Source organism: Macaca thibetana, chromosome 20, assembly GCF_024542745.1.
Source record: "Macaca thibetana thibetana isolate TM-01 chromosome 20, ASM2454274v1, whole genome shotgun sequence".
Taxonomy (NCBI): domain Eukaryota; kingdom Metazoa; phylum Chordata; class Mammalia; order Primates; family Cercopithecidae; genus Macaca; species Macaca thibetana.
The window spans coordinates 55,273,230-55,299,752 of record NC_065597.1 but is presented as its reverse complement, the minus strand read 5'-3'; the positions used below and the strand labels follow the sequence as shown (position 1 = coordinate 55,299,752).

At 50.5% G+C, this 26,523-nt stretch overlaps 1 protein-coding gene across 2 annotated transcripts; it reads left to right on the top strand.

Annotated features, from left to right (window-relative positions):
• Positions 1-234: 234 nt before the first annotated feature.
• On the top strand, positions 235-26,523 carry SDR42E2 (short chain dehydrogenase/reductase family 42E, member 2). Of its 2 annotated transcripts, XM_050774038.1 has the most exons (12): positions 235-289; positions 902-1,086; positions 1,556-1,651; positions 4,058-4,115; positions 5,457-5,575; positions 7,131-7,206; positions 14,257-14,339; positions 17,655-17,792; positions 18,345-18,410; positions 20,336-20,399; positions 22,861-22,934; positions 26,269-26,523. In XM_050774038.1, the coding sequence occupies exons 1-12, from the start codon at positions 235-237 to the stop codon at positions 26,521-26,523; spliced, it is 1,269 nt and encodes a 422-aa protein (XP_050629995.1). The 2 variants fall into 2 exon arrangements, with proteins under 2 accessions (XP_050629995.1, XP_050629994.1); XM_050774037.1 differs by having other exon boundaries at positions 235-1,086.

Sequence of the window (26,523 nt, the reverse complement as noted above, 5' to 3'; positions counted from 1 at the left end):
AAGTGCTGGAATTACAGATGTGAGCCACCGCGCCAGGCCCCCACTGGAGATTCTTGAGATTCTGAAAGGGACAGGTTCCCTGGGAACTCAGAAAGTCTCTAATTTCCACCTGGAGCTCCCCTCAGTCCTAGAGGTCTAATAATCTATGTGACGTGAAACGATTCTAGAGCATTCTTTCTTCTACTTTTTTTCCCACAGGTGGTCGGTTTCTGGGTCTGCATGGCTCAGTAGAGGATGAAGTCCAACCCCCCAGGCTCCTCCCCAGAGGCCTGCAAAGCTGCAGGCCAGGGTGAGAAAAGCTGCCCCGTCTGCCAGGCCTGTGGAGAGGTTTCGGGTCCAAGATCTGGTTTAGGGTCTGAGTCAGGGCCTGCACCAAAGCCTGGTGCCATTCCAGGGCCTGGACTGGGGCCCAAAGCTATTCCAGGACCTCAGGCGGGTTCTGGTGTTGCTCCGAGGCCTGGTGCTATTTCAGGGACTGGACCAGGTCTAGGACCTGGGCCAGTAGCTAGGTCAGTACCTGGACCAGGAGCTGAGTCTATACCTGGTCTAGGAGCTGGGTCTGTACCTGGGCCAGGAACTGGGTCTATACCTGGTCTAGGAGTGGGGTCTATACCTGGGCCAGGAGCTGGGTCTGTACTTGGGCCAGGAGCTGGTTCTGGACCTGGTCTAGGAGCTGGGTCTGCACCTGGGCCAGGATCTGGGTCTGTACCTGGTCTAGGAGCTGGGTTGGGACACGGTCTAGGAGCTGGGCCAGAAGCTGGGTCAGTACCTGGGCCAGGAGCTGGATCGGTACCTGGGCCAGGAGCTGGGTCTACACCTGAGCCAGAGCTAGGACCTGGGCCCAGACAGGGGTCTGGGACTGGGCCCAAACCCAAAGAGTCAACAACAACCCCAACACCAGCGCCGCAGCAGAAGACTCAAGCCAAACCCACAAAGGTTGCCAGGCAGAAGGTTCTGGTGACTGGCGGAGGAGGCTACCTGGGCTTTAGCCTGGGATCCCACCTGGCCAAGAGTGGCACTCCTGTCATTCTGCTTGATCGCCGCAGACCCCAGTGGGAACTGTCCCCGGAAACCGAGTTCATCCAGGTACAAGGGACAAGGGTCTTAATAGACTGGGGTGGTGGTGATGCTCAGGAGCCAGTGTTTGATGTGAAACCTGTGGTGTGGGGTTTAGGGGCACAGACCCTGAAGCCAGACTGTTTGAGCTATAGCTCTGGCTCCAGTGCTACCAGCTGGGCAGCTGTGGTCACAGAAAGGGGACAATAGTAACTAACACCTACTTCACAGGGTCTCACTGGGAGTTGATGAAACAGTACACATAAACCTAGCACAGCCCCTGTGACCTAGAGAGTGTGATGAATGAGCAGGGGATGATGCTTACAGTGCCCTGTAGGATCATTTAGTGAATCCTTCCCCACCAGCCTTTCCTGATGCTACAGAGGCTTGGCCTGGGCTGGGTCAGGAGGCCAGCTCTGAGACCAGGCAAGGTGCAGAGGTGTTATCTCTTGCCTTGGACTTGAACCCCCTGCCCTCATCTCTTTTTCCTCTGGTGCAGGCTGATGTCCGAGATGAAGAAGCCCTGTACCGTGCCTTCAAAGGGGTGGACTGTGTCTTCCACATGGCTTCCTATGGACTGTCTGGGGCTGAGAAGGTGGGCTCCTCACACACAACACCTGGAGTTAGACAGAGTGGGGTTCCGGTCCTGGCTCTGTCCTCACGCCCATGCATTCCCTATCATGCTTCACCTACTGTAGGAAGGACTTGGGCTACTCCCACCCTGCATCCTGCATCCATGAGACCAAATACCAGTTCAGCCATTTGGGTTTGTTTTTTGTTTTTGTTTTTTTGAGACCGAGTCTCACTCTGTCACCCAGGCTGGAGTGCAGTGGCACAATCTCAGCTCACTGCAACTTCCATCTCCCAGGTTCAAGTGCTTCTCCTGCCTCAGCCTCCCGAGTAACTGGGATTACAGGTACCACCAACACGCCCAGCTAATTTTTGTATTTTTAGTAGAAACGGGATTTCACCATGTTGGCCAGGCTGGTCTCAAACTCCTGACCTCAGGTGATCCACCTGCCTTGGCTTCCCAAAGTGCTGGGATTACAGGCATGAGCCACTGCACCCAGCCCCAGTTCTGCCATTTCATAACTGTGTTATCTAGGGCAAGTTTACTTAACCTCTCTGATCCTCTTTCATCATCTGGAAAGTGAGGATATTTCTATTAGTAATAACACAACCTCTTCAGAGAGCGATGTAATAGTATCCACCAAAACATACATACACCCGTTGCCTCAGAAATTACACTCATTTGTGTATTTGCAGCATTGTTTTTAATAACAAAACACCAGAAATAACCCATCAGTTGAGGACTATTTAAATAAATTGTGTTTTACAGTCAAATTCTATGCAGCCATTCAAAAGAAAGAGGTAACTCAAAGTGTGCAGATTAAAAAAAACAGTTTCCAAGGTGCAAAGCAGTGTTTGGCATTCTCCTGTTTGTTTCCAAAAAAAGCTAAAGAAACTGTTTATTTCTGTACTCACACATGCTTATATGCTGATATTAACGAGAACAGATTATCTCGAGAAACACTGGAAATTTAACAGTGGCTGCCTCTGGGGAGGGAAAAGGAAGATTTGGAATCAGGAGTGGGAGGGAAACTTCTTTTTCACCATACACCCATTTTACTGTTTGAATTCTTTTTAACCTTGATCGTGTTGCCTATGAAACAAAAACAGCCACAACAAGAATAAATATAGAGCCAGGCGTGGTGGCTCACACCTGTAATCCCAGCACTTTGGGAGGCCAAGGTGGGAGGATTGCTTGAGCCCAGGAGTTTGAGACCAGTCTGGGCAACATAATGAGACCCCATCTCTATTTTAAAATAATAAAAGTAAATTTTATTATTTTTATTTATTTATTTATTTTTGAGACAGAGTTTCACTCTGTCTCCAAGGCTGGAGTGCAGTGGTGCGATCTCGGTTCACTGCAGCCTCCACCTCCCAGATTCAATCAATTATCCTGAGTAGCTGAGATTACAGTCGCACGCCACCACACCTGGCTAATTTTTGTATTTTTAGTAGAGATGGGGTTTTGCCATGTTGCTCAGGCTGGTCTCAAACTCCTGACCTCAAGTGATCCACTTGCCTCGACCTCCCAAAGTGCTGGGATTATAGGCATGAGATACCACGCCTGGCCAAAAATTTTTAAGAGAATAAATATAGGCTGGACGCAGTGGCTCATGCCTGTAATCCCAACACTTTGAGAGGCCAAGGCAGGTGGATCACCTGAGGTCAGGAGTTTGAGACCATCCTGACCCACGTGATGAAACCTCATCTCTACTAAAGACAAAAACATTAGCCGGGCATGGTGGTGCGCGCCTGTAATCCCAGCTACTTGGGAGGCTGAGGCAGGAGAATCATTTGAACCCGGGAGGCAGAGGTTGCAGTGAGCCAAGACTGCACCACTGCACTCCACCCTGGGCAACAAGAGCTAAACTCCATCTCAAAAAAAATAATAATAAATATAGCTTTAAAATAAGCATGGAGCTCATCTCCTGGTGTGATGAGAATTAAATGAGATCGTGGATCGGGAAGCTCTCGCCCTGTCCCTGGCCCATAGGAGCCCTCATAGCCGCCTAGTTTTTGTTTTTCACACCCCAGCTCCCTCATGAGGGCCCAGCCCATATTACCATGTCCACCTTACAGATAGGGAAACTGAGGCTTTGAGAGCAGGTTCTGAGCCTGTCTTCTGTGCCAGGGATTGTACCAGGTCCTCTCAAGTGTCTTACTGAGTCCTGCCCACCACCCAGGGGAGGAGGTTGGCCCTCACTTTACAGATTAGGTTGCTGAGGGCCAGATGTGGGGGCAGAACCTTCCCTGGCCACCCAGGAAGATGGTGGCAGAGCCAGGCACCCACACTCCAGGTGGGCCTTCGGGATCCCTGTCTCTGAGGTGAACATCCTGCTGCCCCGTCCCACCTGACCCCAAGCGCAGCCTTCCAGCCTTAGCAAGAAGGCATGGGTAGCACCATGACTTTCTCACCTGTCTTGTCTTTTAGCTGCAGAAAGAGCAGATTGAGTCTATAAATGTCGGAGGCACCAAACTAGTGATTGATGGTAGGTGCTCAGAACCAGGTATGACCTGCTGTGCATCTCGCCCTCTCTCCCTTCTCCTGCTGCAGGCCCGGCTCCCAGGGTGTAGGGCTGGGAGACAGAGGTGGGGCCCTCCTACCATCAATGGGAGGGCCTGGGGGCAGCACATCCCTTGTGCACTGCAGACCTGCCCAGGGCCCCGCATGAGTGTGTCAGTGTGGTCTTAGCATGTCTGGGAACGTGGGGACCAGAGTTACCTCTGAGGGCTTAGGGGATGGAAAAGAAAAGTTGCCAAAGCTGGCTGGGCACGGTGGCTCACGCCTGTAATCCCAGCACTTTGTGAGGCCGACAGGGGTGGATCACCTGAGGTCAGGAGTTCGAGACCAGCCTAGCCAAAATGGTGAAACCCCACCTCTACTAAAAATACAAAAAAATAGCCAGGCGTGGTGGCAGGTGCCTGCAGTCCCAGCTACCTGGGAGGCTGAGGCAGGAGAATTGCTTGAATCTGAGAGGCAGAGGGTGCAGTGAGCCGAGATCACACCACTGCTCTACAGCCTGAGTAACAAGAGCAAAACTGTCTCAAAATAAATAAATAAATAAAATTTAAAAATAAATAAATAAGGCTGGGCGTGGTGGCTCATGCCTGTAATCCCAGCACTTTGGGAGGCCGAGGCAGGCGGATCACCTGAGGTCGGGAGTTCGGGACTAGCCTGACCAACACGGAGAAACCCTGTTTCTACTAAAAATACAAAATTAGCAGGGCTTGGTGGCATATGCCTGTAATCCCAGCTACTGGGGAGGCTGAGGCAGGAGAATCACTTGAACACGGGAGGCGGAGGTTGTGGTGAGCCAAGATTGCGCCATTGCACTCCAGCCTGGGCAACAAGAGTGAAACACCATCTCAATCAATCAATCAATAAAAAGTTGCTGAAGCACCAAAATCGAAGACCCATGTGTGGGCTGCCTGGGCATGTCCTGCCTTATCCCATATGTCTCTGATTCTAGAGTGCCTTTTTCTATGTCTCCATCCAGTGAGACCTTCTTCTGACTTGTCTCTGGCAAGGTAGCCCAGGGGTCCAAGCCACAGTGAGAAAGAATAAGGAGCAGGCCTGGCTCCCAGAGGCCCACAGAGCAGGAACTTGACCGCACCCTAAGTGAAGGGCAGAAGACTCTTCCCTCCTGAACAGCTGTAGATTCTGGGAGGGTCACGGGGGTCCAAGTTGTGCATTGAAAACTTGGTGGAGATCTGCATGGCACCTCCTTAGCTGACTCCATGCTCACATGTGTCCCATGTATCCCGTGTGTGTGTCTGTGTCTTTGCACGTGTGTGTGTGTATTTGTTGCTATGTGCACCTGCTGCTACAGTCTGTGTTCGCCAGCGGGTTCCGAGGCTCATCTATACCAGCACTGTCAACGTTGCATTTGGCGGGAAGCCCATAGAGCAGGGCGATGAGGACTCCGTGCCATATTTCCCATTGGACGAGGTACCTGTCTTCCGGGAGAGGTGGGCGGGGCCCGAGGGCCGGGGACCCACAGCTCAGAGGGTAGGAATGGGTGGAAGCCAAGATTGGTTTCACAACTCAGGATGCGTCCTAGCAGGAAGGGGCCCCCAAAACTGGCTGGCATCAGCACTCCCCAACCTGGCCACATTCTACCCATGTGACCCTGACCCTGAGCAAATCACTTAAGCCCTTTGAGCCTCTGTTTTGTTTTTTGTTGTTTTTTTACTTTTTCTTTTTCTTTTTCTTTTTCTTTTTTTTTTTTTTTTTTTTTTTTTTTTTTTTGAGACGGAGTCTCGCTCTGTTGCCCAGGCTGCAGTGCAGTGGCACAATCTCAGCTCACTGCAACCTCTGCCTCCCGGGTTCACGGCATCCTCCTGCCTCAGCCTCCCGAGTAGCTGGGACTACAGGCGCCGACCACCACGTCCGGTTAATTTTTTGTATTTTTAGTAGAGACAGGGTTTCACCGTGTTAGCCAAGATGGTCGGTATCTCCTGACCTCATGATCAGCCTGCCTCGGCCTTCCAGAGTGCTGGGATTACAGGCGTGAGCCACCGTCTCACTCTGTCACCAGGCTGGAGTGCAGTGGCGCGATTTTGGCTGACTGCAACCTCCCCCTCCCAGGTTAAAGGGATTCTCCTGCCTCAGCCTTCCAAGTAGCTGGGATTACAGGTGCACACCACTACGACCAGCCAATTTTTGTATTTTTAGTAGAGACAGGGTTTCACCATGTTGGCCAGGATGTTCTCCATCTCCTGACCTCATGATCTGCCAGCCTCAGCCTCCCAAAGTGCTGGGATTACAGGTGGTTTCTGTTTTGTTTTGTTTTGTTTTGAGACAAGGTCTTGCTTTGCTCTGTCACTCAGACTGGAGTGCAGTGGCAGGATCTTAGCTAAATGCAACCTCCACCTCCCGGGTTCAAGTGATTTTCCTGCCTCAGCCTCCCCATAGCTGGGACTACCATGCCCAGTTAACTTTTGTATCTTTAGTGGATACAGGTTTCATTGTGTTGCCCAGGCTGGTCTCAAACTCCTGGGCTCAATCAATCCTCCCTCCTGGGCCTCCCAAAGTGCTGGGATTACAGTCATGAGCCACTGCACCCAGAAAAACCTCTGTTTCTTCATCCCAGCATGGTAACACTACTGCCATGGGATTGTGCAGAGCAGGAAATAATTTAACCAATGTGAAAATGCCATGTGAACACAAAAGAGCCATGTGTAGGTAATTCATCCCGCGTGTGTCCAGCATCAGCCTTGCAAGGACAGGTGTCTGGAGCCGGCAGGAGTCTCCCTGAGTTGGGCTGCCCCTAGTCATTGTTACTGCTCCGAACCCAGTGCTCCTCTGCTCCTGTGGCTCTGGAAGGAGATGCACTGTTCTCCCACCCGGGGGAGAGGAAAGGCCATGGGGCTCGGGGCTTGGCCATATCCCAGTGGGAGTCCCGAGGGAAGGTGCAGCCCTGGGGCTGGGCCAGGCTGGGCAGGCATTGCCAGCAGCATTGCTGACCCTCTCTGGTGGTTCTGTTTGTCCCGGCCTCTGGCAGCACATAGACCACTACTCCCGAACCAAAGCCATTGCCGACCAATTGACCCTCATGGCCAATGGGACGCCTCTCCCAGGTGAGTATCATGGGGCTCTGCTTATATCAAACGCACCTGCCCACTGCTGCCTCATCCAAAATACCTGTGTGATTCATGCTAATGTGTGACTGAGGCCCACCTTCCTCCCAAAGGCTGGTTTCCCAGGGTCTCGCCCATTCATCATTCAGCACATTCTGGACACCTGCTGTGTGGCTACACCCCGCCAGGGATACAGCCCAGAAGTCAGGCCCAGTGTCTGCCCTTACATAGTTCACAGTCAGGTGGTGAAGAGACTTGAGCAAACCCAGGTCTGGCTCTCTTTTCTCCTGCACAGGAGTGGATCCAGCTTTAGGGTCTCTCTTTAGACAAAAGAGCACCAAATTATGAGTGTGGAATGAGATATAACACTTTCAAGGGACCTTGCAAGGGAGAGGCCCAAAGGCTCGAGCTTCAATAACTTCCCAGAAGAGTCTACCTTGGCCGTCTTATTTATTTATTTGTTCTAGAGATAGAGTCTTGCTCTGTTGCCCAGGCTGGAGTGGAATGGCACAATCATAGCTTACTGCAGCCTCGAACTCCTGGGCTTAAGTAATCCTCCTGCCTCTGCCTCCCAGGTGGCTGAAACTGCAGGTGTGTGCCACCACACCAGGCTTATTTTCTATTTTTTTTGTAGAGATGGGGTCTCACGATGTCGTCCAGGCTGGTCTCAAACTCCTGGCCTCAAGTGATCTTCCTGCCTCGGACTCCCAAATGCTGGGATTACAGGCATAAGCCACCATGCCTGGCCTTGGCTGCCTTTTTATATTGCCTCTTCTGGTTATAGATGAGTAATAATAGAATGCAAATAGTCCATATTTCTTGAATGCACACTACATGCCAGGCCTATTTTGCATGCTATTTTTTTCTTTAAAATACAATTCTTAATCTCTTATTTTTTTTTCTTTGAGAAGGAGTCTTGCTCTGTCACCCAGGCTGCAGTGCAATGGTATGATCTTGGCTCACTGCAACCTCCGCCTCTGGGTTCAAGCGATTCTCCTACCTCAGCCTCCCAAGTAGCTGGGACTACAGGTGCATGCCACCACACTTGGCTAATTTTTGTATTTTTAGTAGAGATGGGGTTTCACCATGTTGGTCAGGCTGGTCTAGAACTGCTGACCTCAAGTGATCCACCTGCCTCGGCCTCCCAAAGTGCTGGGATTATAGGCATGGAAGTCCATGAGCCACCGCACCCGGCCCCATTCTTTATTCTACTTTTCCCTTTATTTTAATTTTATCTCATATTTTTTCATGGACTCTTCTCCCACAGGTTGCTAATTTTATATGCAAAGGTCAAATTAACCCTTCACAACACGCCTTTTAGGTAAAAACCATAGGTATCCCTTGCTTTCTAAACTTCAGAGCCAAATTTATTCAGATAAATTTCGTGCTATCCAAATTATCACTACTTGGGCTGGTGCGGTGGCTCACGCCTGTAATCTCAGCACTTTGGGAGGCAGAGGTAGGTGGATGGCTTGAGTTTAGGAGTTCAAGACCAGCCTGGAGAACATAGCAAAACCCTGTCTGTACAAAATATATATATTTTGTACTATATATATATATATATATAGCTTTCTAAAATTCAGAAAGTAAAAAGAATCAGATAACTTGGTTTCCCTTCACTATCAAAACTCTCTGAACTTGAGAGCCAAGTGGATTTGGAGAGTTGGGGGACTTAAAAATTATAATCCTCACTGGGTGCAGTGGCTCACACCTGTAATCCCAGCACTTTGGGAGGCCAAGGCAGCAGATCACAAGGTCAGGAGTTTAAGACCAGCCTAGCCAATGTGGTGAAACCCCATCTCTATTGAAAATATGAAAAAATTAGGTGGGCATGGTGGTGCGTCCCTGTAGTCCCAGCTACTCGGGAGGCTGAGGCAGGAGAATCCCTTGAACCCAGTGGGGCAGAGGTTGCGTGAGTCGAGATCGTGCCACTGCACTCCAGCCTAGGCGACAGAGCGAGACTCCATCTCAATAATAATAATAATAATAATAATAATAATAATCCTCAATGTACAGGTGAGAAAACAGACAAATGAACTGACCTCACTCAATATCATCCTGCTGTTAGGTGGTAGAGATGGGATTTGAACCCCAGGAGAGTTTTACACCACAGCCTGGGGCTTAATCACCCCAGCTGAGCAGGTCCCTGAGCACTGACTCTTTTCCTTAAAATCTTCCCCATCCCCCAACCCCCACCCCACTCTCCATCACCCTGGACCAGTCAGGCCTGGACCCCTGATCCCGGTAGAAATATCCAGCTGCTCTCCCAGAGGTTTCAACCTTGTGCAGTTGAATAATATTTTCTCTACCTGGGGCCTCTGCTAGCCAACCCAGCAGCCTGTACTCTAGACACCTAATCCTCCAGCCAAGAATTATTTATATGAGCATCTGCAGCTTTCCATGGTCAGGAGAGTCATAGATACCCTGGCCCTCCGTGAAGTAGCTGTCCAATGCCCCGCCTGCCAACGTCAGCTGCAACCCGACCTCCTCCCACTATGCCCAGGTGACCCAGAGTTTAAAATTAGCTGCAGGCTGTTTACAGGAAAGCTCACCTGATACCTGCGTTCCAGGAGTCCAGCTGCAGTCACCTGGGGTCTTTTCCACTCCCTACTATCCAAGCGGGTTCCTGAGACTGTTTTTCTGACTCAATGCAGTTCCAGCATAGTCCTGGAAGCAGAGTCCTGAGGCATGCAGATCCTAGCTCAGTGTTAATGCAGTTATGTCCTCCCATCTTCTGTCTCTGGGTGTGTTAGTATCCTGTGGCTGCTGTGACAGACGATGCCACCCAAATTTGATGACTTAAAACAACAGAAATGGGCCGGGAATGGTGGCTGACACCTGTAATCCCAGCAACTTGTGAGGCCAAGATGGGAGGATTGCTTGAGCCCAGGATTTCAAGACCAGCCCGGGCAACATGGCAAAACTCTGTCTCCACAAAAAAATACAAAAATTGTCTGGTGTGGTGGTGCACGCCTGTACTTCCAGCTACTCGGGAGGCAGAGGTGGGAGGATCACCTGAGCCCAGGGAAGTCAAGATGGCAGTGAGCGGTGACCCTCTCTCAAAAACAAATGAACAAAAGGCAATCATTTATTCCTTCACCATCCTGGAGGCCAGTCTGAAATCAAGGTGTCAGCTGGGCTGCACTCCCGGAGGCTCAGGAGGCTGCCCTTCCTCTTTTTTTCCTTTGAGGCAGAGTCTCACTCTGTTGCCCAGGCTGGAGTGCAGTGGCGTGATCTTGGCTCACTGCAACCTTCGCCTCCTGGGTTCAAGCAATTCTCCTGCCTCAGCCTCCTGAGTAGTTGGGATTACATGCATGTGCCACCATGCCCAGCTAATTTTTATATTTTTAGTAGAGATGGGGTTTCACCAGTTGGCCAGGCTAGTCTCAAACTCCTGACCTCAGGTGATCCACCCACCTTGGCCTCCCAAAGTGCTGGGATTACAGGCAACAGCCACCGTGCCTGGCCTGCACTCCTTCCTCGTTTCTTCCAGTTTCTGGTGGCCCCAGGCATTACTTGGTTTGTGGCTGCATCGCTCCAGCCCCTGCCTCCGCCTTCACATCACCTTCTCCTCTTTTCCGTCTGTCTCTTCTCTGTGAGTCTTTTAAGGACACTTGTCATTGGATAGAGGGCCTCCCTGGATATCTCAGGAAGATCTCATCTTGAGATCCTCAGTGACATCTTCAATGACCCTTTTTCCAACTAAGGTGACATCCACAGATTTGGGGGCATGGACATATCTTTTAGGGGCCACCATTTAACCCACTGCACGAGGCCTCAAGGTAAAGTGAGGGGCTCAGAGGATGTAGCAGTCAGGGCATTTGGTTATGACCCAGAGACACTGGCCCTGGCTCATTTATGGAGGAAAGGGAACTAAGGATGTGGGCTAGCTTCTAGAAAACAGATCTCTAGAAACACAACCACTGGGGCTTGGAAAGGATAGTGTTAAGGCAGCTTCAGGGACCTGGGTGGCAGGAACTGATGACCAGTTTCCTCTGGGTGACTCCACTCCTAGGATTTTAGGTCCTGGTGTCCATGATATCAAGAGTCCCCCTCTTGACATCATGGGTGAGAACATTCCATGGCCTCCTTCTAGACTGATGGTCCCCCTAAGACCTCATGCAGAGGGGAGGGGTTCCCCAAAGGAAAGCAGTCATGGAGGATGACCCACTCAGGGATTCCATTCCTTGGGAGGGAGAGTGGAACCTCTTCCAAGAGACTCCATTTTAGTTGAGAAATTGGGGCTGGGAGTTAATTAATTTATAAAATTAAGGTGGGGCACGGTGGCTCACCTGTAATCCCAGAAATTCGGGAGGCTGAGGTGGGAGGATTGCTTGAGCTCAGGAGTTCAAGACCAGCTTGGGCAACATAGGGAGACCTTATCTCTATTAAAAATTTTAAAAAACAAAAAAACAAAAAAACAAAAAAAAAACAGCTGGGTGTGGTGGTATGAGTCTGTAGTCCCATCCACTTGGGAGACTAAGGTAGGCCAATTGCTTGAGCCCGGGAGGTTGAGGATGCAGGCAGCCATGAGGCACCACTGCATTTCAGCCTGGGTGACAAAGTGAGACCCTATCTCTAAAAATAATTAATTAAATAAGTCCTTTTAGGCTGGGCGCAGTGGCTCACGCCTGTAATCCCAGCACTTTGGGAGGTTGAGGCAGGTGGATCACCTGAGGTCAGGCGTTCAAGACCAGCCTGGCCAACATAGCGAAACCCCTCCTCTACTAAAAATACACAAAAATTAGTGGGGCATGGTGGCACATGCCTGTAATCCCAGCTACTCGGGAGGCTGAGGCAGGCGAATCACTTGAACCTAAGAGGCCGAGGTTGCAGTGAGCTGAGATTGTGCCATTGCACTCCAGCCTGGGCGACAGAGCAAGACTCTATTTGAAAAAAAAAAAGTCATTTTAAATATTCTCTAAAAATCTTTTTTTTAAAAAAAGTTATAGTGTTCTACAGCACTATATAGTGACTACAATTAACAACTATTTATTGTGTATTTTCGAATAGCTAGAAGAGTGGATTTTTTTTTCTTTGAGACAGGGTCTCACTCTGTCGCCCAGGCTGAAGTGCAGTGGCACTATCATGGCTCACTGCAGCCTCAAACTGTTGGATTCAAGTGATTCCCCCACCCCAGCCTCCCAGAACGTTGGGACTATAGGTGCACACCATGGTGCCTGGCTAATTTTTTTTTTTTTTTTTTTTTTTTTTGGTCAGAGATGGGGTCTCACTTTATTGCCCAGGCAGTAGATGTGAATGTTCCCAAGACAAAGAAATGATAAACGTTTAAGGTGATATGAATAGATATGCTCATTACCCAGATTTGATCATTACACGCTGTATTCATGGAGGTAAAAACCTTAGGTGTCCCTTGCACTCTAAACTTCAGAGCCAAAACATCACCCCTTACCCCACAAATATGTACAATTACTATATGGCAATAAAAATAAAAGAACATTTTTTAAAATCTTAAACATGAATTATGAGGATAAACTGAATACTTTGTAGGTGTTTTTTGTATTATTATTATTTTTTAATAAATAGTAGAGACAGTCTCTCTATGTTGCCCAGGCTGGTCTCGAACTCCTGGGCTCAAGCAATCCTCCTGCCTTGGCCTCCCAAAGTGCTGGGATTACAGGCGTGAGCCACTGCTACCAGCTAGTAGTAGGTGTTAAGACAAGACTGACATATGTCTGTGGCAGACATATGTACCCCCAGACTGTACCCCCAGAGCGCCCCAGGAGAGACATGTTCACCCACTTCTGCCATTTGGGTGCCTCCAGTGGAGAATTTGGGAAGCCCCAGATTGAGCTCTGTCGGGGTCTGGGGAGCTCCGCAGAGATAGAGCAGTGAAAGGGGTACAGACCCCGGCTCTTTCCTTTCTGCATTGATTGGAAAGTGTAGCAGCTGCTGACACTTCCAAAGCACCCATTTTCCATGTGAGGAAACCAAGGCTGCATAGGCTAAAATACAGGGTTCACTGTTTGCCTTACCGCTGAGAAGCAGGGGCATTAGTGGAAACGGTGTGGACTTCAGGTCCCCATCTCAGCTCCACCGTGCTGATCTGTGTGACTAGAAGCAAACCACATCCCTTCTCTGAGCTGTGTTTTTTTTCCATAGGCAGGGATTATAACATCTCCAACCTTGACGTATCAGAGCACCAGGAACATAGAAGGACCTCTCTGAGAGTCCTTATCTCTTAGACATCTATTATATAGTCCTTATCTATACGTAAGGACCTCTCCTGGTCCTTATCCAACTGATGATTAGAAAAAGGAGAGAACAAGACGGGGTGCCGTGGCTCACGTCTGTAATCCTAGCACTTCAGGAGGCCGAGGTGGGTGGATCACCTGAGGTCAGGAGTTCAAGACTAGCCTGGCCAACATGGTGAAAACCCGTCTCTACTAAAAATACAAAAATTAGCCAGGCATGGTGGTGGGCACCTGTAATTCCAGCTATTTGGGAGGCTGAGGCAGGAAAATTGCTTGAACCTGGGGACGGAGGTTGCAATGCGCCAAGATCGCGCCACTGCACTGCAGCCTGGGCGGCAGAGCAAGATTCCATCTCAAAAAAAAAAAAAAAAAAAGAAGAAGAAGAAAGAAAGAAAAAGAAAAAAGAGGGCATGAGGGTGTGTGCATCTATGTGCATCTGTAAAATGGGCACAGTAGTACACTCAAGGGGCATCAAAGAAAATCACTCTGCCGAGTGCTTGGTAAACAGACCGGCTGTGCACATGTTTGCATCTGGCTCTTACCTCTGTGACTGCACTGTGAGCACGGGGAGGGCAGGGACCATTTCTTGGTCATCCTTACATTCTTCACAGCATCCATCCAGGGTGGGGGGCAGGGGGGTTGGAGGTGGGAGTGAGACTCTGAATAGTGTCTGTTGAATGACTAAGAGAATAACAAATTGAACGAGGAAGCCCCTGGGCCGGTCTTCCCCTCTAGCCTGTCCAGGTAAGGACCAGGAGACGGAGGTGGCCTCTCTCTCCTTCTCTCTGTGGGCTGCTCCTCCCCTGACCCCTGACCATGCTTCCCTGTGTGCTAGGAGGAGGCGCTCTTCGGACGTGTGTGCTCCGGCCTCCAGGGATCTACGGCCCTGAAGAGCAGAGGCACCTGCCTCGTGTGGCGGTACGTCATCCCCGCCTCCAGGACCCGAGTCAGAGAAGGATCCTGGCCGAGGTGCACACTGGTCGGACCCTCCCAGCCCAAGGTCCCTGCATCAGTCTCGAGGCTAAGTGTCCCGAGCCTGGAACCCTCAGTTCTACAAGATGTCCCTGCCCCCACTGGTCCACAGGCCCCTTGGAGCTCCTGGCAGGAACAGAGCTCTCAGAGTGTACCAGCCAAGCCAAGGCACGGGGAGAGGAGCCATAGAGCTGTGACCCCAAAAAGGCAGAAAGGAACCTCTTGCCCTCACTCCCACATGGGCTCCCTGCAGCCTGGATGGTTTATTCCATGCTGGGAGCACAAGTGTCTTCATACAGAAAGCCTCTAAAGGGTCAGGTGCCAGAAATACAGCTCCAAGGGGCTATAGGCCCTGTCCTCGAATTTCTCAGGGAGACAGACACCACAGTCACAGCTTCAATGTGGGGAGGGCTGTGGAGAGAGGAGCACAAGAAGATGGGCCTGGCAAGGGAAACCCAGGAGGGTTCCCTGGAGGAAGTGATGTCTGTGTTGTTTGAAAAAGAAAAAGGAATTAACCAAGCAAATGAGGTGGTAGAGAGAAGATAGGCCAAACAGAGGGGACAGCTTGGGCACAAACCTGGAAGTGAGAAAGATCATGATTGGTTTAGGAAGCAGCAAGAGGTCCCTGTGGCTGGATCTGATCTGGGAGCGCAGGATCATGAGGAGCCAGAGTTATTAGTGGGGAGAAGTTCTAGTCTGCAGTTTCAAAACATTCCTCTGCTTGGCTATATGTCTTTTTGTTTACAGTCAGGATCTCACTGTATCACCCAGGCAAGAGTGCAATGGTGTGATCATGGCTCACTGCAGCCTCCACCTCCTGGACTCAAGCAATCCTCCTGCCTCCCGAGTAGGTGTGACTATAAGTGTGCACAACCATGCCTGATTGACTATTTTTATTTTTTGTAGAGATAGGGTCTCATTATGTTGCCCAAGCTGGTCTCAAATTCCTGGCCTCAACCAATCCTCCTGCCTCAGCCTCCCAAGTTGCTGGGATGACAGGTGTGAACCACTGCACCCGGCAATCATTTTTTTTTTTTTGAGTTAAGTGGATTCTTAAGGAATGTGGTCAACCCCAGTGACTCTCTCCCCATGCATTTATTCATTCATTCAACACTTACTAACTCCTAGTATGTGCCCTGCACTGTTCTAGGTTTGAGGACAGATCAGTGAACAAAACAGATGATTTCTGTCATTGTGGGGTTTCTCTTCTCACATGAAGAGACAGATAATAAACAGTGAACATGTTAAATTATAAGGTATGTTCAGGCCAAGCACGATGGCTCACGCCTGTAATCCCAGCACTTTGGGAGGCTGAAAGGGATGGATCAACTGAGGTCAGGAGTTCGAGACCAGCCTGGCCAACACGGTGAAACCCCGTCTCTACTAAAAATACAAAAAAATGAGCCAGACGTGGTGGCGGGCACCTGTAATCCCAGCTACTCAGGAGGCTGAGGCAGGAGAATCGCTTGAACCTGGGAGGCAGAGGTTGCAGTGAGCCAAGATTGCGCCATTGCACTCCAGCCTGGGCAACAAGAGTGAGACTTCATCTAAAAAAAAAAAAGATGCCAGGCACTGTGGAGAAAAGGAAAAAGTGAAATAGGGTGAGGGAATTGGGCTTGTCAGGTAGTCGGGGGTGAACTCATTTAGAAAGGGACATTTGAGCATCCACTTGACAGAGGTGACAAAGTCTGAAAGGCTCTTCCTCCAAATACCTTCCAGACAGTGGGAACAGTTCATCCAAAGCCCTGAGATGGGAACCTGCAGCAGAGTCCAGGAAGAGCAAAGGGGCGGTGCAGTTGTGGTGGAGCGAGTGAGAGGGTTTGGTAGGAGATGAAGTCACAGAGGGACTGGGGCCAGATCAGGAAGGGTTGGACAGCCATTGTCAGGACTTGAGCTTCCAGCCTAGCAGGATGGGCGCCCCTGGAAGGTTCTGAGCCATGGAACAACACGGTTGTACTTAGAATTTCCAAAGGTGCTCCTGGCTGGGCACGGAAGCACATGTCTGTAATCTCAGCACTTTGGGAGGCTGAGATGGGAAGATCCCTTGAGCCCAGGATTTCAAGGCTGCAGTGAGCTGTGATTGCACCACTGCACTCCAGCCTGGGTGACACAGGGAGACTCTCTCTCTAAAAATAAAAGGAGCCCTGGCTGGGCACGCTGGCTCATGTCTGCAATCCCAGCACTTTGGGAAGCCGGCTGGGAAGATTGCTTGAGCCCAGGCGTTTAAGACCAGCCTGGGCAACATAGTGAGACCACCATCTCTACAATAAATTTAAAAAGTATCCAGGTGTGGTGGTGTTCATCTATAGTCCCAGCTACTCAAGAGGCCAAGGCAGGAGGATCACTTGAGCCCATGAGTTCAAGGCTGCAGTGATTGTACCACTGCATCCCAGTGTGGGCAACAGAGCCAGACCCTGTCTCTAAAAAATATATAAAAGAACCAAAGGATCTGACCGGGTGCAGTGGCTCACGCCTGTAATCCCAGCACTTTGGGAGGCTGAAAGGGATGGATCACCCGAGGTCAGGAGTTCGAGACCAGCCTGGCCAATATGGTGAAACCCTGTCTCTACTAAAAATACAAAAATTAGCTGAGTGTGGTGGCATGCACTTGTAATTCCACCTACTCGGGAGGCTGAGGCAGAAGAATTGCATGAACCCAGGGCATGGAGTTTGCAGTGACCAAGATCTTGCCACTGCGCTCCAGTCTGGACAACAGAGCAAGATTCTGTCTCAAAAAAAAAAAAAAAAAAAAAAGAGAAAATCAAAGGATCTGCCTGGCTGGGCAGACAACAGACTACAGGGGCTGAGAGTGGACAGAGGGGGACCAGTTAGGAAGCAACTGTGGTGTCCAGGTGAGAGGAGGGTGGCCGTCAGAGGGGCTAAAAGCTATCACATTCTGAACAGATTTTAACAGTTGAGCCAATTGGATTTGCAGGTGGGTTGGACCTGGCATATAAGACAAGGGGGAGTCAAAAGTGGCTTTAGGGTTTTAGCCTGAGCGGCAGAGTGAACTGACCAGTCCACCGGAAAGGGAGGGAGGAGCAGGATGGGAGAGACTATCAGATGCTTGCTCCAGGAGCTGGTGAGTTTGAGTTTTCTGTTAGACAACCTGTTGTTGATATCCGGAGAGCATTGGATACATGAGCCTGGAGCAGAGGGGCTTGACCTGGAGCTAGAACCTGGGGAGCCATCAGCATCTAGATGGAATGTAAAGCCATTCCAGGCACAAGCCTATGTTTATCACCCACCCCTCTCCACCAGGGCCACATCAAGAAGAGGCTGTTCATGTTCCGATTTGGGGACCGCAAGGCACGGATGAACTGGGTCCACGTACACAATCTGGTGCAGGCACATGTGCTGGCAGCCGAGGCCCTCACCACGGCCAAGGGCTACGTGGCTGTGAGTCCCCTCTGACATCCCCAACCACCTTCCCCACAGGGCTGCAGGCAGAGCGCCCCATCCCTAGGGGATTCCTGGATGGCACACAAGATTTCCCCCCAACTTAAGAAGGCTGAAGGGACTCGCAGCCCAGGGAGGCTTTGGGGAAGCTGGTAGGTGGAGTGCGGAGTTCTTTATAGAGCATCTTTAGCTCTTCCTATGACCATGTGAGGTTGGTGTTGATCCCAGAATAACAGTTGCCAAATGCTAAGCCTCCACACATAATGTCGCATTTAATCTTCACAACAGTCCAAGAGGGAGATCTCATTATTATCCTCCCATTTCTCAGATGAAGAAACTGAAGTACAGAGAGGTTAAGCAACTCCATGGAGGTCACACAACTAGTTAGTGTGGTCGTCCTAGAATTCACAGGGAATAGCTCAGGTGTGTCCTCAGGTCTTGGGGCTGCTCCAGAGAACTCAGGGTTGGAGCAGCTGCTGGGAGCCATCTGGAAGGGTGGGGGCAGGCTGCTGGGGAGAAGGCTGACCGTCCCCTCCCACATGTCCCCTTCAGAGTGGGCAGGCGTACTACATCAACGATGGGGAGAGCGTCAACCTCTTTGAGTGGATGGCCCCGCTGGTAGGTGCCCAGATGCCCGCCCACCCCGAATGATCATTCTGGGATCCCTGACCTTCTCTTCCTTTTTATTTATTTACTTTTTTAAAAATTTTTTGAGACAGAGTTTCACTCTTGTCACCCAGGCTGGAGTCCAGTGGCGCAATCTCGGCTCACTGCAACCTCCACCTCCCAGGTTCAAGCAATTCTCATGCCTCAGCCTCCCAAGTAGCTAGGATTACAGGCACACACCACCATGCCCAGCTAATTTTTTGTATTTTTAGTAGAGATGGGGTTTCACCATGTTGGCCAAGCTGGTCTCAAAGTCCTGACCTCAAGTGATCCACCCACCTCAGCCTCCCAGAGTACTGGGATTACAGGCGTGAGCCACTGCGTCCGGCCTGCAGCCTTCTCTTCTTGTCCTTTTCTATGTCCAAAAAGTCAGAAAATTTCACGTTAAAAACCAACTCTTTGCCCAGTGAGGTGGCTCACATCTGTAATCCCAGCACTTTGGGAGGCTAACATGGGAGGATCGCTTGAGGCCAGGAGTTTGAGACCAACCTGGGCAACAAAGCAAGGACCCCCGTCTCTGCAAAAATAAAAATTCAATTAGGTGGGCATGGTGTTGGCGCACCTGTGGTCCCAGCTACTTGGGCAGCTGAGGCGGGAGGATCTCTTGAGCGCGGAAGTTCAAGGCTGCAGTGAGCTATGATTACACCACTGCACTTAAGCCTGGGCAACAGAACAAGACCCTATCTCTAAAAACCAGTTTTTTAAAAAAACAGCTCTGGCAACATTGGAACTGGCTGGAGCTCTTGAGGGGTGCTATGTGCTCCTCAGTTACCTGCAGTTCCCTTCCACCCTGCTTCCAGGCATTTGTTTTGCTTTGCTTTTTTGAGACAGTCTCACTCTGTCACCCAGGCTGGAGTGCAGTGATGTGATCTCAGCTCACTACAACTTCCGCCTCCCGGGTTCAAGAGATTCTCCTGCCTCAGCCTACTGAGTAGCTGGGATTACAGGTGCACACCACCCTGCTCGGCTAATTTTTGTATTTTTAGTAGAGACAGGGTTTCACCATGTTGGCCAGGCTGGTCTCGATGCTTCCAGATTTATGTTGGCTCCTAGCCCTGTGGAGTTTTGCTTGTGAGCCACCTGTTATGTGTTGAGGCTCTGAAGGAGGCATGTGGAAGAGTCAAAAGCGCAGGGGAGGTGTTTGGCTTTGGGGCCTCCCCACACGGCTGCCTGGGAACTCTGGCGTCCTCTCTGAGCAGCCCAGACTCCTAGCAGCCAGGCTTGCCTGGAAGGGGTAGACCAGAAAACCCAGGCTAAAGGACCCAGGTTTTCTCCTGACCTGGAAAGTTTTTATGCCAGTGAAGAGCTCACCTTATCCCATGCCAGCCCATTTCTGCTGCATCTCCTACCACCCTCCACACACATGTTGTGTTGTTTTTTTTTCTCCTTAATAACAGAAAAGTCTATTCTGGAAAAATCAGATTCTACATAAATGCCTTGGAGTGTCTCTAGGTATAGACAGATGTAGGTGATAATTAAATGATGTGAATGATCCCAAGTTAAAAAGCTACCTGGCAGGTGTAATGGCGTATACCTGTAATCCCAGCACTTTGGGAGGCTGCGGCAAGAGGATCACCTGAGGCCAGGAGTTCGAGACCAGTCCGAGCAACACATCATGACCCCCTGATCTCTGCAAAAAAAAAAGAATTTTTTAACTGTCCCACGCTTTCAATTCCTCCTTGGGTTTTCTGGGTCAAGGTGCAGATTTCATTTCAAGACTGGCATAGGCTTGGGTTTGGCTGCAGGGCCTGCCCCCTGGGGTGGGCTGGTGGGGAGACAGCAGGTACTTCTGCTGGTCCCCGGTAGAGGGAGCCTGTGGTCTTTCCACACCAGTACCTGAACCACCTATTCTCAGTCCAGCTCTTGTTTCTTTGCAGTTTGAGAAGCTGGGGTACAGCCAGCCCTGGATCCAGGTGCCTACTTCCTGGGTTTACCTGACAGGTAAGGAAAGGAGTGTGTGTAGTAAAACCCCTCCATGTGCCAGGTGTACCTTGCATTGCCTTAATTGGAACTCAGGGGCCAGGTGCAGTGGCACGCGCCTGTAATGCTAGGACTTTGGGAGGCTGAGGCAGGCGGATCACCTGAGCTCAGCAGTTCCAGACCATCCTGGCCAACACAGTAAAACCCCATCTCTACTAAAAATGTAAAAATCAGCCGGTGTGGTGGCGCACACCTGTATTCCCAGTTCCTTGGGAGGCTGAGGCAGGAGAATCGCTGTAACCCAGGAGGCGGAGGTTGCAGTGAGCCGAGATCCCACCACTGCACTCCAGCCTGGGTGACAGAGCAAGACTCCGTCTCAAAAGAAAAAAAAGAAACTCAGGCAGGACCAGGACTAGGATGAGGACAGTGAGGCACCGTGGTCACAAAATTTAAGGAGGCCGTGCAGCAGCTCCAAGCCTGAGTTTGCAGTTGCCTGGTGCTGGAAGCAAGTGCCTCCTTAAATTCCACAACCTAGGTGTCTCACTTCCCTCACCCTAGTCCCACCTGCAAGGCAGTTATGGTGGGACCATTGTAAAGATGACTTGACCTGAGGCTCTGAGAGGTTAGTGACTTTCTCAAAGTGCCACAGTGAGAAAGCGGGGGAGGCTGAATTCACAACTGGGCTTGGCAGGCTCTGGGCTCGTCGTGCTGCTGCTGGGAGGTCTCATGCCAGTCAGGAGAAGAGGGAACCCTGGGGTTCTGTCCCCCAAGGTCACCCTGAAGTTAGGGCTACTTTAGGACAAATGGAAGCTCCATTTTGATTCTAGATTCTCCTCCTGTCCCTGAAGGTCAGTCTCTGCTCCCACCTCCACCCCCGACAATGCGTCTTGGCTGCTGCCCTTCCCTCTGTCCCCAGCACCCATCTACTGGCCTCCTCCCAGCTGGAAGGCAGAGCAGGCTTCAGACATGGAGTGACCAGCCTGAAGGGATGGTGGCCCTCCAGTCCCAAATAGCTGTGTTCCAGGGTCTCCTTGGTAGGATCTCTTGTGTTTTAAATACATCAAGTAGCTTGGCATTAGTAGCAGGGGTTTGCAAATTTGTGTTCACTAGGGAACACATGCAGGGCAACTTCTCATGCACAGCATTTCCACAGTGATTGGTACTCCTGGCCCTGAGCCACGGCCGATGGCACTTGGGGAGGATTGTAAATACGTTCCCAGTTCCCAGTGGGCTAACAGTAACTCAGTGCTTCTCAACCAGGACTGCACTTCACAGTCACCTGGGAGCTTTTAAAATAGAGAAATGTCTCAGCCACACCACTGACCAATTAAACTGGGATTAGCAGGGAGGAAGCGGGAGGGAAGTGTCAGTATTTTTTGTTTTTTTAGAGTCAGGATCTTGCACTGCAACCCAGGCTGGAGTGCAGTGGCATGATCATAGCTCACTGCAGACTCAGCCTCCTGCGCTCAAGCAATTCTCTGCCTCACCCTCTCAAGCCTCTAGGACTTCAGGCTCCTACCACCAGGCCCAGCTAATTTGTATACTTTAGTAGAGATGGGGGTCTTGCTATGTTACCCCAGCTGGTATCGAACTCCTGGCCTGAAGCGATCCTCCCACTTCAGCCTCCAGAGTAGTGGAGGTGACAGGCATACACTTCCGTGCCTGGCTATTTTTAAAATATTTTTTTAGAGATGAAGGGTGTCTCACTTTGTTGCCTAGGCTGGTCTTGAACTCCTGGCTTCAAAAGATGCTCTCTCCTCAGTCTCTTATGCTGGGATTACAGGCATGAGCCACCACACCTGCTTCTCACCAGCATTATTTTTAAATTGGTCCCACATGCAGCCCAGTTTGAGAACTGTTACTCCAACCTCTTTCTCTCCTACTGCAGAGAGCATTGGAGTAGAAGTGAGAGAGATTGTTATATGGATAACTTTGAATCTGCTCAGATTTATTTAAAAACTTCAGTCCTTTAATTTTTGGGTTTTTTTTTAAACAGAGTCTCATTCTGTCACCTAGGCTGGAGTATAGTGGCACAATCTCGGCTCACTGCAACCTCTGCCTCCTGGTATAAGCGATTCTCCTGCCTCAGCCTCCCCAGTAGCTGGGATTACAGGCACATGCCACCATGCCCGGCTAAGTTTTGTATTTTTAGTAGAGGCGGGGTTTCACCATGTTGGCCAGGCTGGTCTCGAACTCGTGATCTCAGAAGGTCCGCCTGCCTCGGCCTCCCAAAGTGCTGGGATTACAGGCATGAGCCACTGCACCTGGCCCAGTCCTTTAATATTAAAAACAAGTTGCTTGTGACGTATTTCACAGCTAAACAAGGCACCCCAGCATGGGCTGCTGATTTAAAGGAATCCAGTGACTTTTAAAAGTGACCTCTAGCAAAGCAAATGGTGCCCCCATTGATTTGTCCCCAAGGGCCTCCCTGGAGTTTGCATAATGTGAGGCCCCTGGTCACTGGCCCCCTTCTTCCCTGCAGCGGCAGTGATGGAGCACCTGCATCTGGCCCTGAGACCCATCTGCTGCCTCCCACCGCTGCTCACTCGGAGTGAGGTAAGTGGGCTGCTGCTGTGGGAGCCTGGGCCCTGCTCCCCATCCCTCCCTTCCCACCTCTCCCCACCATCCCCACTGCTACCACTCCTTACCCCTTTGACACCATGACGATGGATGCTTGTCTGAGGTCTCAGAACTTTCCATGTGGGCCCAAAGCTGGTGCTATTTCTGTTATGATTACCCCAACCTCTGGGTTTTTGCTGAGGCTGTGGGTCTGAAATGTGACAGCTCCAAGCCCATCCATCAACACTGTTTTTTTCATTCATAAGCATCTTGTCTTTCCACCAGACTGGAGGTTCCCCAAGGCAAGTTTCAGGCCATTCACTTCTTTGAATGCTACCAATCCCACCAACTCTCAACACACACACATATACACACACACACACACACACACCAGCTTGGTGGTACTAGGCTCATAGTTCATGCTTACTGAATAATGAGTATATATTAAGTACCTACTATATACAGAATATAATTATTTTTATGAGACAGGGTCTCACTATGTTGTCCAGGCTAGTCTCAAACTCCTGAGCTCAAGAGATCCTCTTGTCCAGTTGTGGTGGCTCACACCTATAATCCCAGTGCTTTGGGAGGCTGTGTGCTTTCTGGGCAACACAGAAAGACCTCATCTCTACAAAAAATTTTAAAATTAGCCAGGCAAGGTGGTGTATGCCTTTAGTCCCAGCTCAGGTGGGGGATCACTTGAGCCCAGGAGTTCGAGGCTGCAGTGAGCCATGACTGCACCACTGTACTCCAGCGTAGGCAACAGACAGAGACTCTGCCCCTAAAAACCAAAAAAAAAAAAAGAGAGAGAGATCCTCCCTGCTCAGCCTTCTAAATAGCTGAGATTACAGGCATGCACCACCATGCCTGGCTCAGAATTCTCATAATAATGATGATGCAGGTTTATATTTGCTTAGTTAAAAGAGAAGATGTTTTCATCGCAGATTGTAAATAGCAAAGCAATAGGTGGTATTTGAGGTTATTTGCAAAAATCCTTCCAGTCCAGTCGGGCGCAGTGGCTCACACTTGTTCCCAGCACTTTGGGAGGCTGAGGCAGGTGGATCACCTGAGGTCAGGAGTTCAAGACCAGCCTGGCCAACATAGTGAAACCTTGTCTCTACCAAATATACAAAAATTATGTGGGTGTGATGGCACATACCTGTAGTCCCAGCTACTCGGGAGGCTGAGGCAGGAGAGTCGCTTGAACCTGGGAGGTGGAGGTTGCAGTGAGCTGAGACCACACCACTGCACTCCAACCTGGGTGACAGAACAAGACTCCATCTAAAAAAAAAAAAATCCTTCCAGTCCACTCTCATTTGATTGTCTCTGATGCCTTGCTAAGTTAAAAAGGTCAAAAAAAAAAATCATGCTCTCCATTTTATGACAAAAAATTGAGCATTAGGAAAATTATTGATTTGTCCAAAGCCACACCATACTGGAATTGGCTTCAGACTCAATGTTCAGTGCTCTTTAACAAGGGCAGTCAGAGGGGGAGAGTGGAGAATGGGCCACAGAAAGAAGTAGTCACCTATGGCTTCTCCTTTGAACCATCCGGATCAGTAGAGAATAAGATGATACCATCTCTTGAGTGGTGACAATATGCCAGGCACTGTGCTTTATCTCATTTAACTGAGTTGTAGACGCCATTGTCCTCTCCATTTAGAGAGGAGGAAGTGAGACACACAGTGAAATAACCTGCCCGTGATCACACACTTAAATGGTAGAGCTGGGACTTGAACCCAGACCTCAGTGATTTCAAGCTTAACCATTAGCTTGTGAAAATGCATCAGGAATCACATCCATAAAATAGCTGCCAGGGTGCAGCTGAATTGTGGTCAGGCAGGGACTTGGCTCCTCTCCCCGTTCTTTAAGTTGGGGATTTCCTTGTTCAGTTCAGGGGCAGTGTCCTTAACTGTGGAAGTTCCTTGGCTGTGGCTCGGGTACCCTCTGCTGGTCAGTCTGTGACACACCAACCAGCCCTCCAGTTTGACTTTATAGCCTTTAACGCATTTAACATGTATTCAGCATCTCCTGTGGTACCAGGCACTGTGCTGAGCAATGGAGGCAAGAAGACATAGTCCTTGCCCTCGGGGAGCTCCTAGTCCAAAGGGGAAGACAGCCCACGAACCAGGCAACTCAACACTGTAATTAGAGCCATTTTTGGGAAAATAGCGAGAAACTCCAGTGCACACAGAAGGGGCGCCTAAGCCAACTCTGAGGAAGTCAGAGAAAGCTCCCCAGAGGAGGTGACATCTAGAGACATCTAGTGTGTTAGGGACCCTGCTTATCTAGCATAACTCAGCTCCTGTGCTCCCCAAAGCTCTGCACTTAATGACTGGGACAAAAACGGACAAACACTGGTCTTTCTCCTCACCCCCCATTAAGCATCCAAGACCACAGGTTTGACCCCAGGGGCTGTTTCAGCGCCATGGGAGAATCCAGCAGCTGGTGGATTATTCCCCAGGGTCTGGCTGAGGCACAAGAGAGGAAGAAATGAGTCAGCTGGGAGAGCATCTTCAGATGCCAGCACAGCAGGGAAGAAATTAGGCTAGAACCTGGCTCCCCTGTGTGACCCCGGGCAAGTCACTCAACCTCTCTGATCTTTTTCCAAGTATGCACAGAACAGATAGTGCTAGTACCACCTTAGAGGATTAAATGAGGTAGGGCATAGAAAGGATTTAGCCCAGGCCAAGTGCAGGGTGTGTGTTCCTCAACTGATAGCTATCATTACTACCCTTGACACCAGTGGGCCCCAAGCCATCTGGCAGCAGGGGAAACACAGCTTAGACCCTAGAGAGTAATCAGTTCTGCATAATCGAATTCCTCTCTTAGGGAAGCTTAGTTAATCAGTGAGGGCGTGAAGGCCGCGACTGGGGCCCGCCTGGCCACAGTTGGTCTGGGGTTGGGAGCAGGAAGCCAATGTCGTTTCCTGGAGATGTTTCTGGCAGGCGTTCACCGTCTCCTAGCGGATGCCTAAGAATGTATCAAGGGCCTCCTGAGTCCTAGCACCGTGCTAGGCCGGGAAGATGAGTGTAGGGGTGAGATCTTCCCTTCTTAGGGGCCAAGGAGTTAAATAAGGTGCAAATTTAGCGGGGCTGAAGGGGGCGACGCAGAGGTGGCACCCTCCAATAAAAATGAAGATGGAAGGAAGAAATGAAAACCTCTCTAATGAGGGCATCGCAGGAGCAAGACGCTGTCCTCGGGTCCTTTTAAATCACTGTGCAATGGAGGGGAAATCCCTGCCCTCTCTTTTCCCTTTCCGTAAACAACGAGGTAGAGGATGCCCCCCTCCCACGAGCCCCGCCCTCGGATGCCCCGCCTGTCCCCGCAGGTGCGCAGCGTGGCCGTGACGCACACCTTCCAGATAGCCAAGGCCCGCGCCCAGCTTGGCTATGCGCCCGACAAGTTCAAGTTCGCCGATGCAGTGGAGCTATACGTGCAGTCCACTACACGGCGGCCCCGCGGCTCCACGGCGCGGACCCTCCTGCGGCTGCTGCTCGGGCTGCTGCTGTTCCTCGGCTTGCTCGCCCTGGCCCTGCACTTCCTAGGCCTGCAGCCTCTGCACTCCTCCGTGGAGCGCCTGTGA

Bases quoted from the DNA above. Each gene is read 5' to 3' on its own strand.
- SDR42E2 (XM_050774037.1), top strand. From the start codon at position 235: ATGAAGTCCAACCCCCCAGGCTCCTCCCCAGAGGCCTGCAAAGCTGCA. The intron at 1,652-4,057 runs GTGGGCTCCTCA...CTTGTCTTTTAG, and splicing joins GACTGTCTGGGGCTGAGAAG to CTGCAGAAAGAGCAGATTGA. The intron at 22,935-26,268 runs GTAAGTGGGCTG...CTGTCCCCGCAG, and splicing joins CGCTGCTCACTCGGAGTGAG to GTGCGCAGCGTGGCCGTGAC.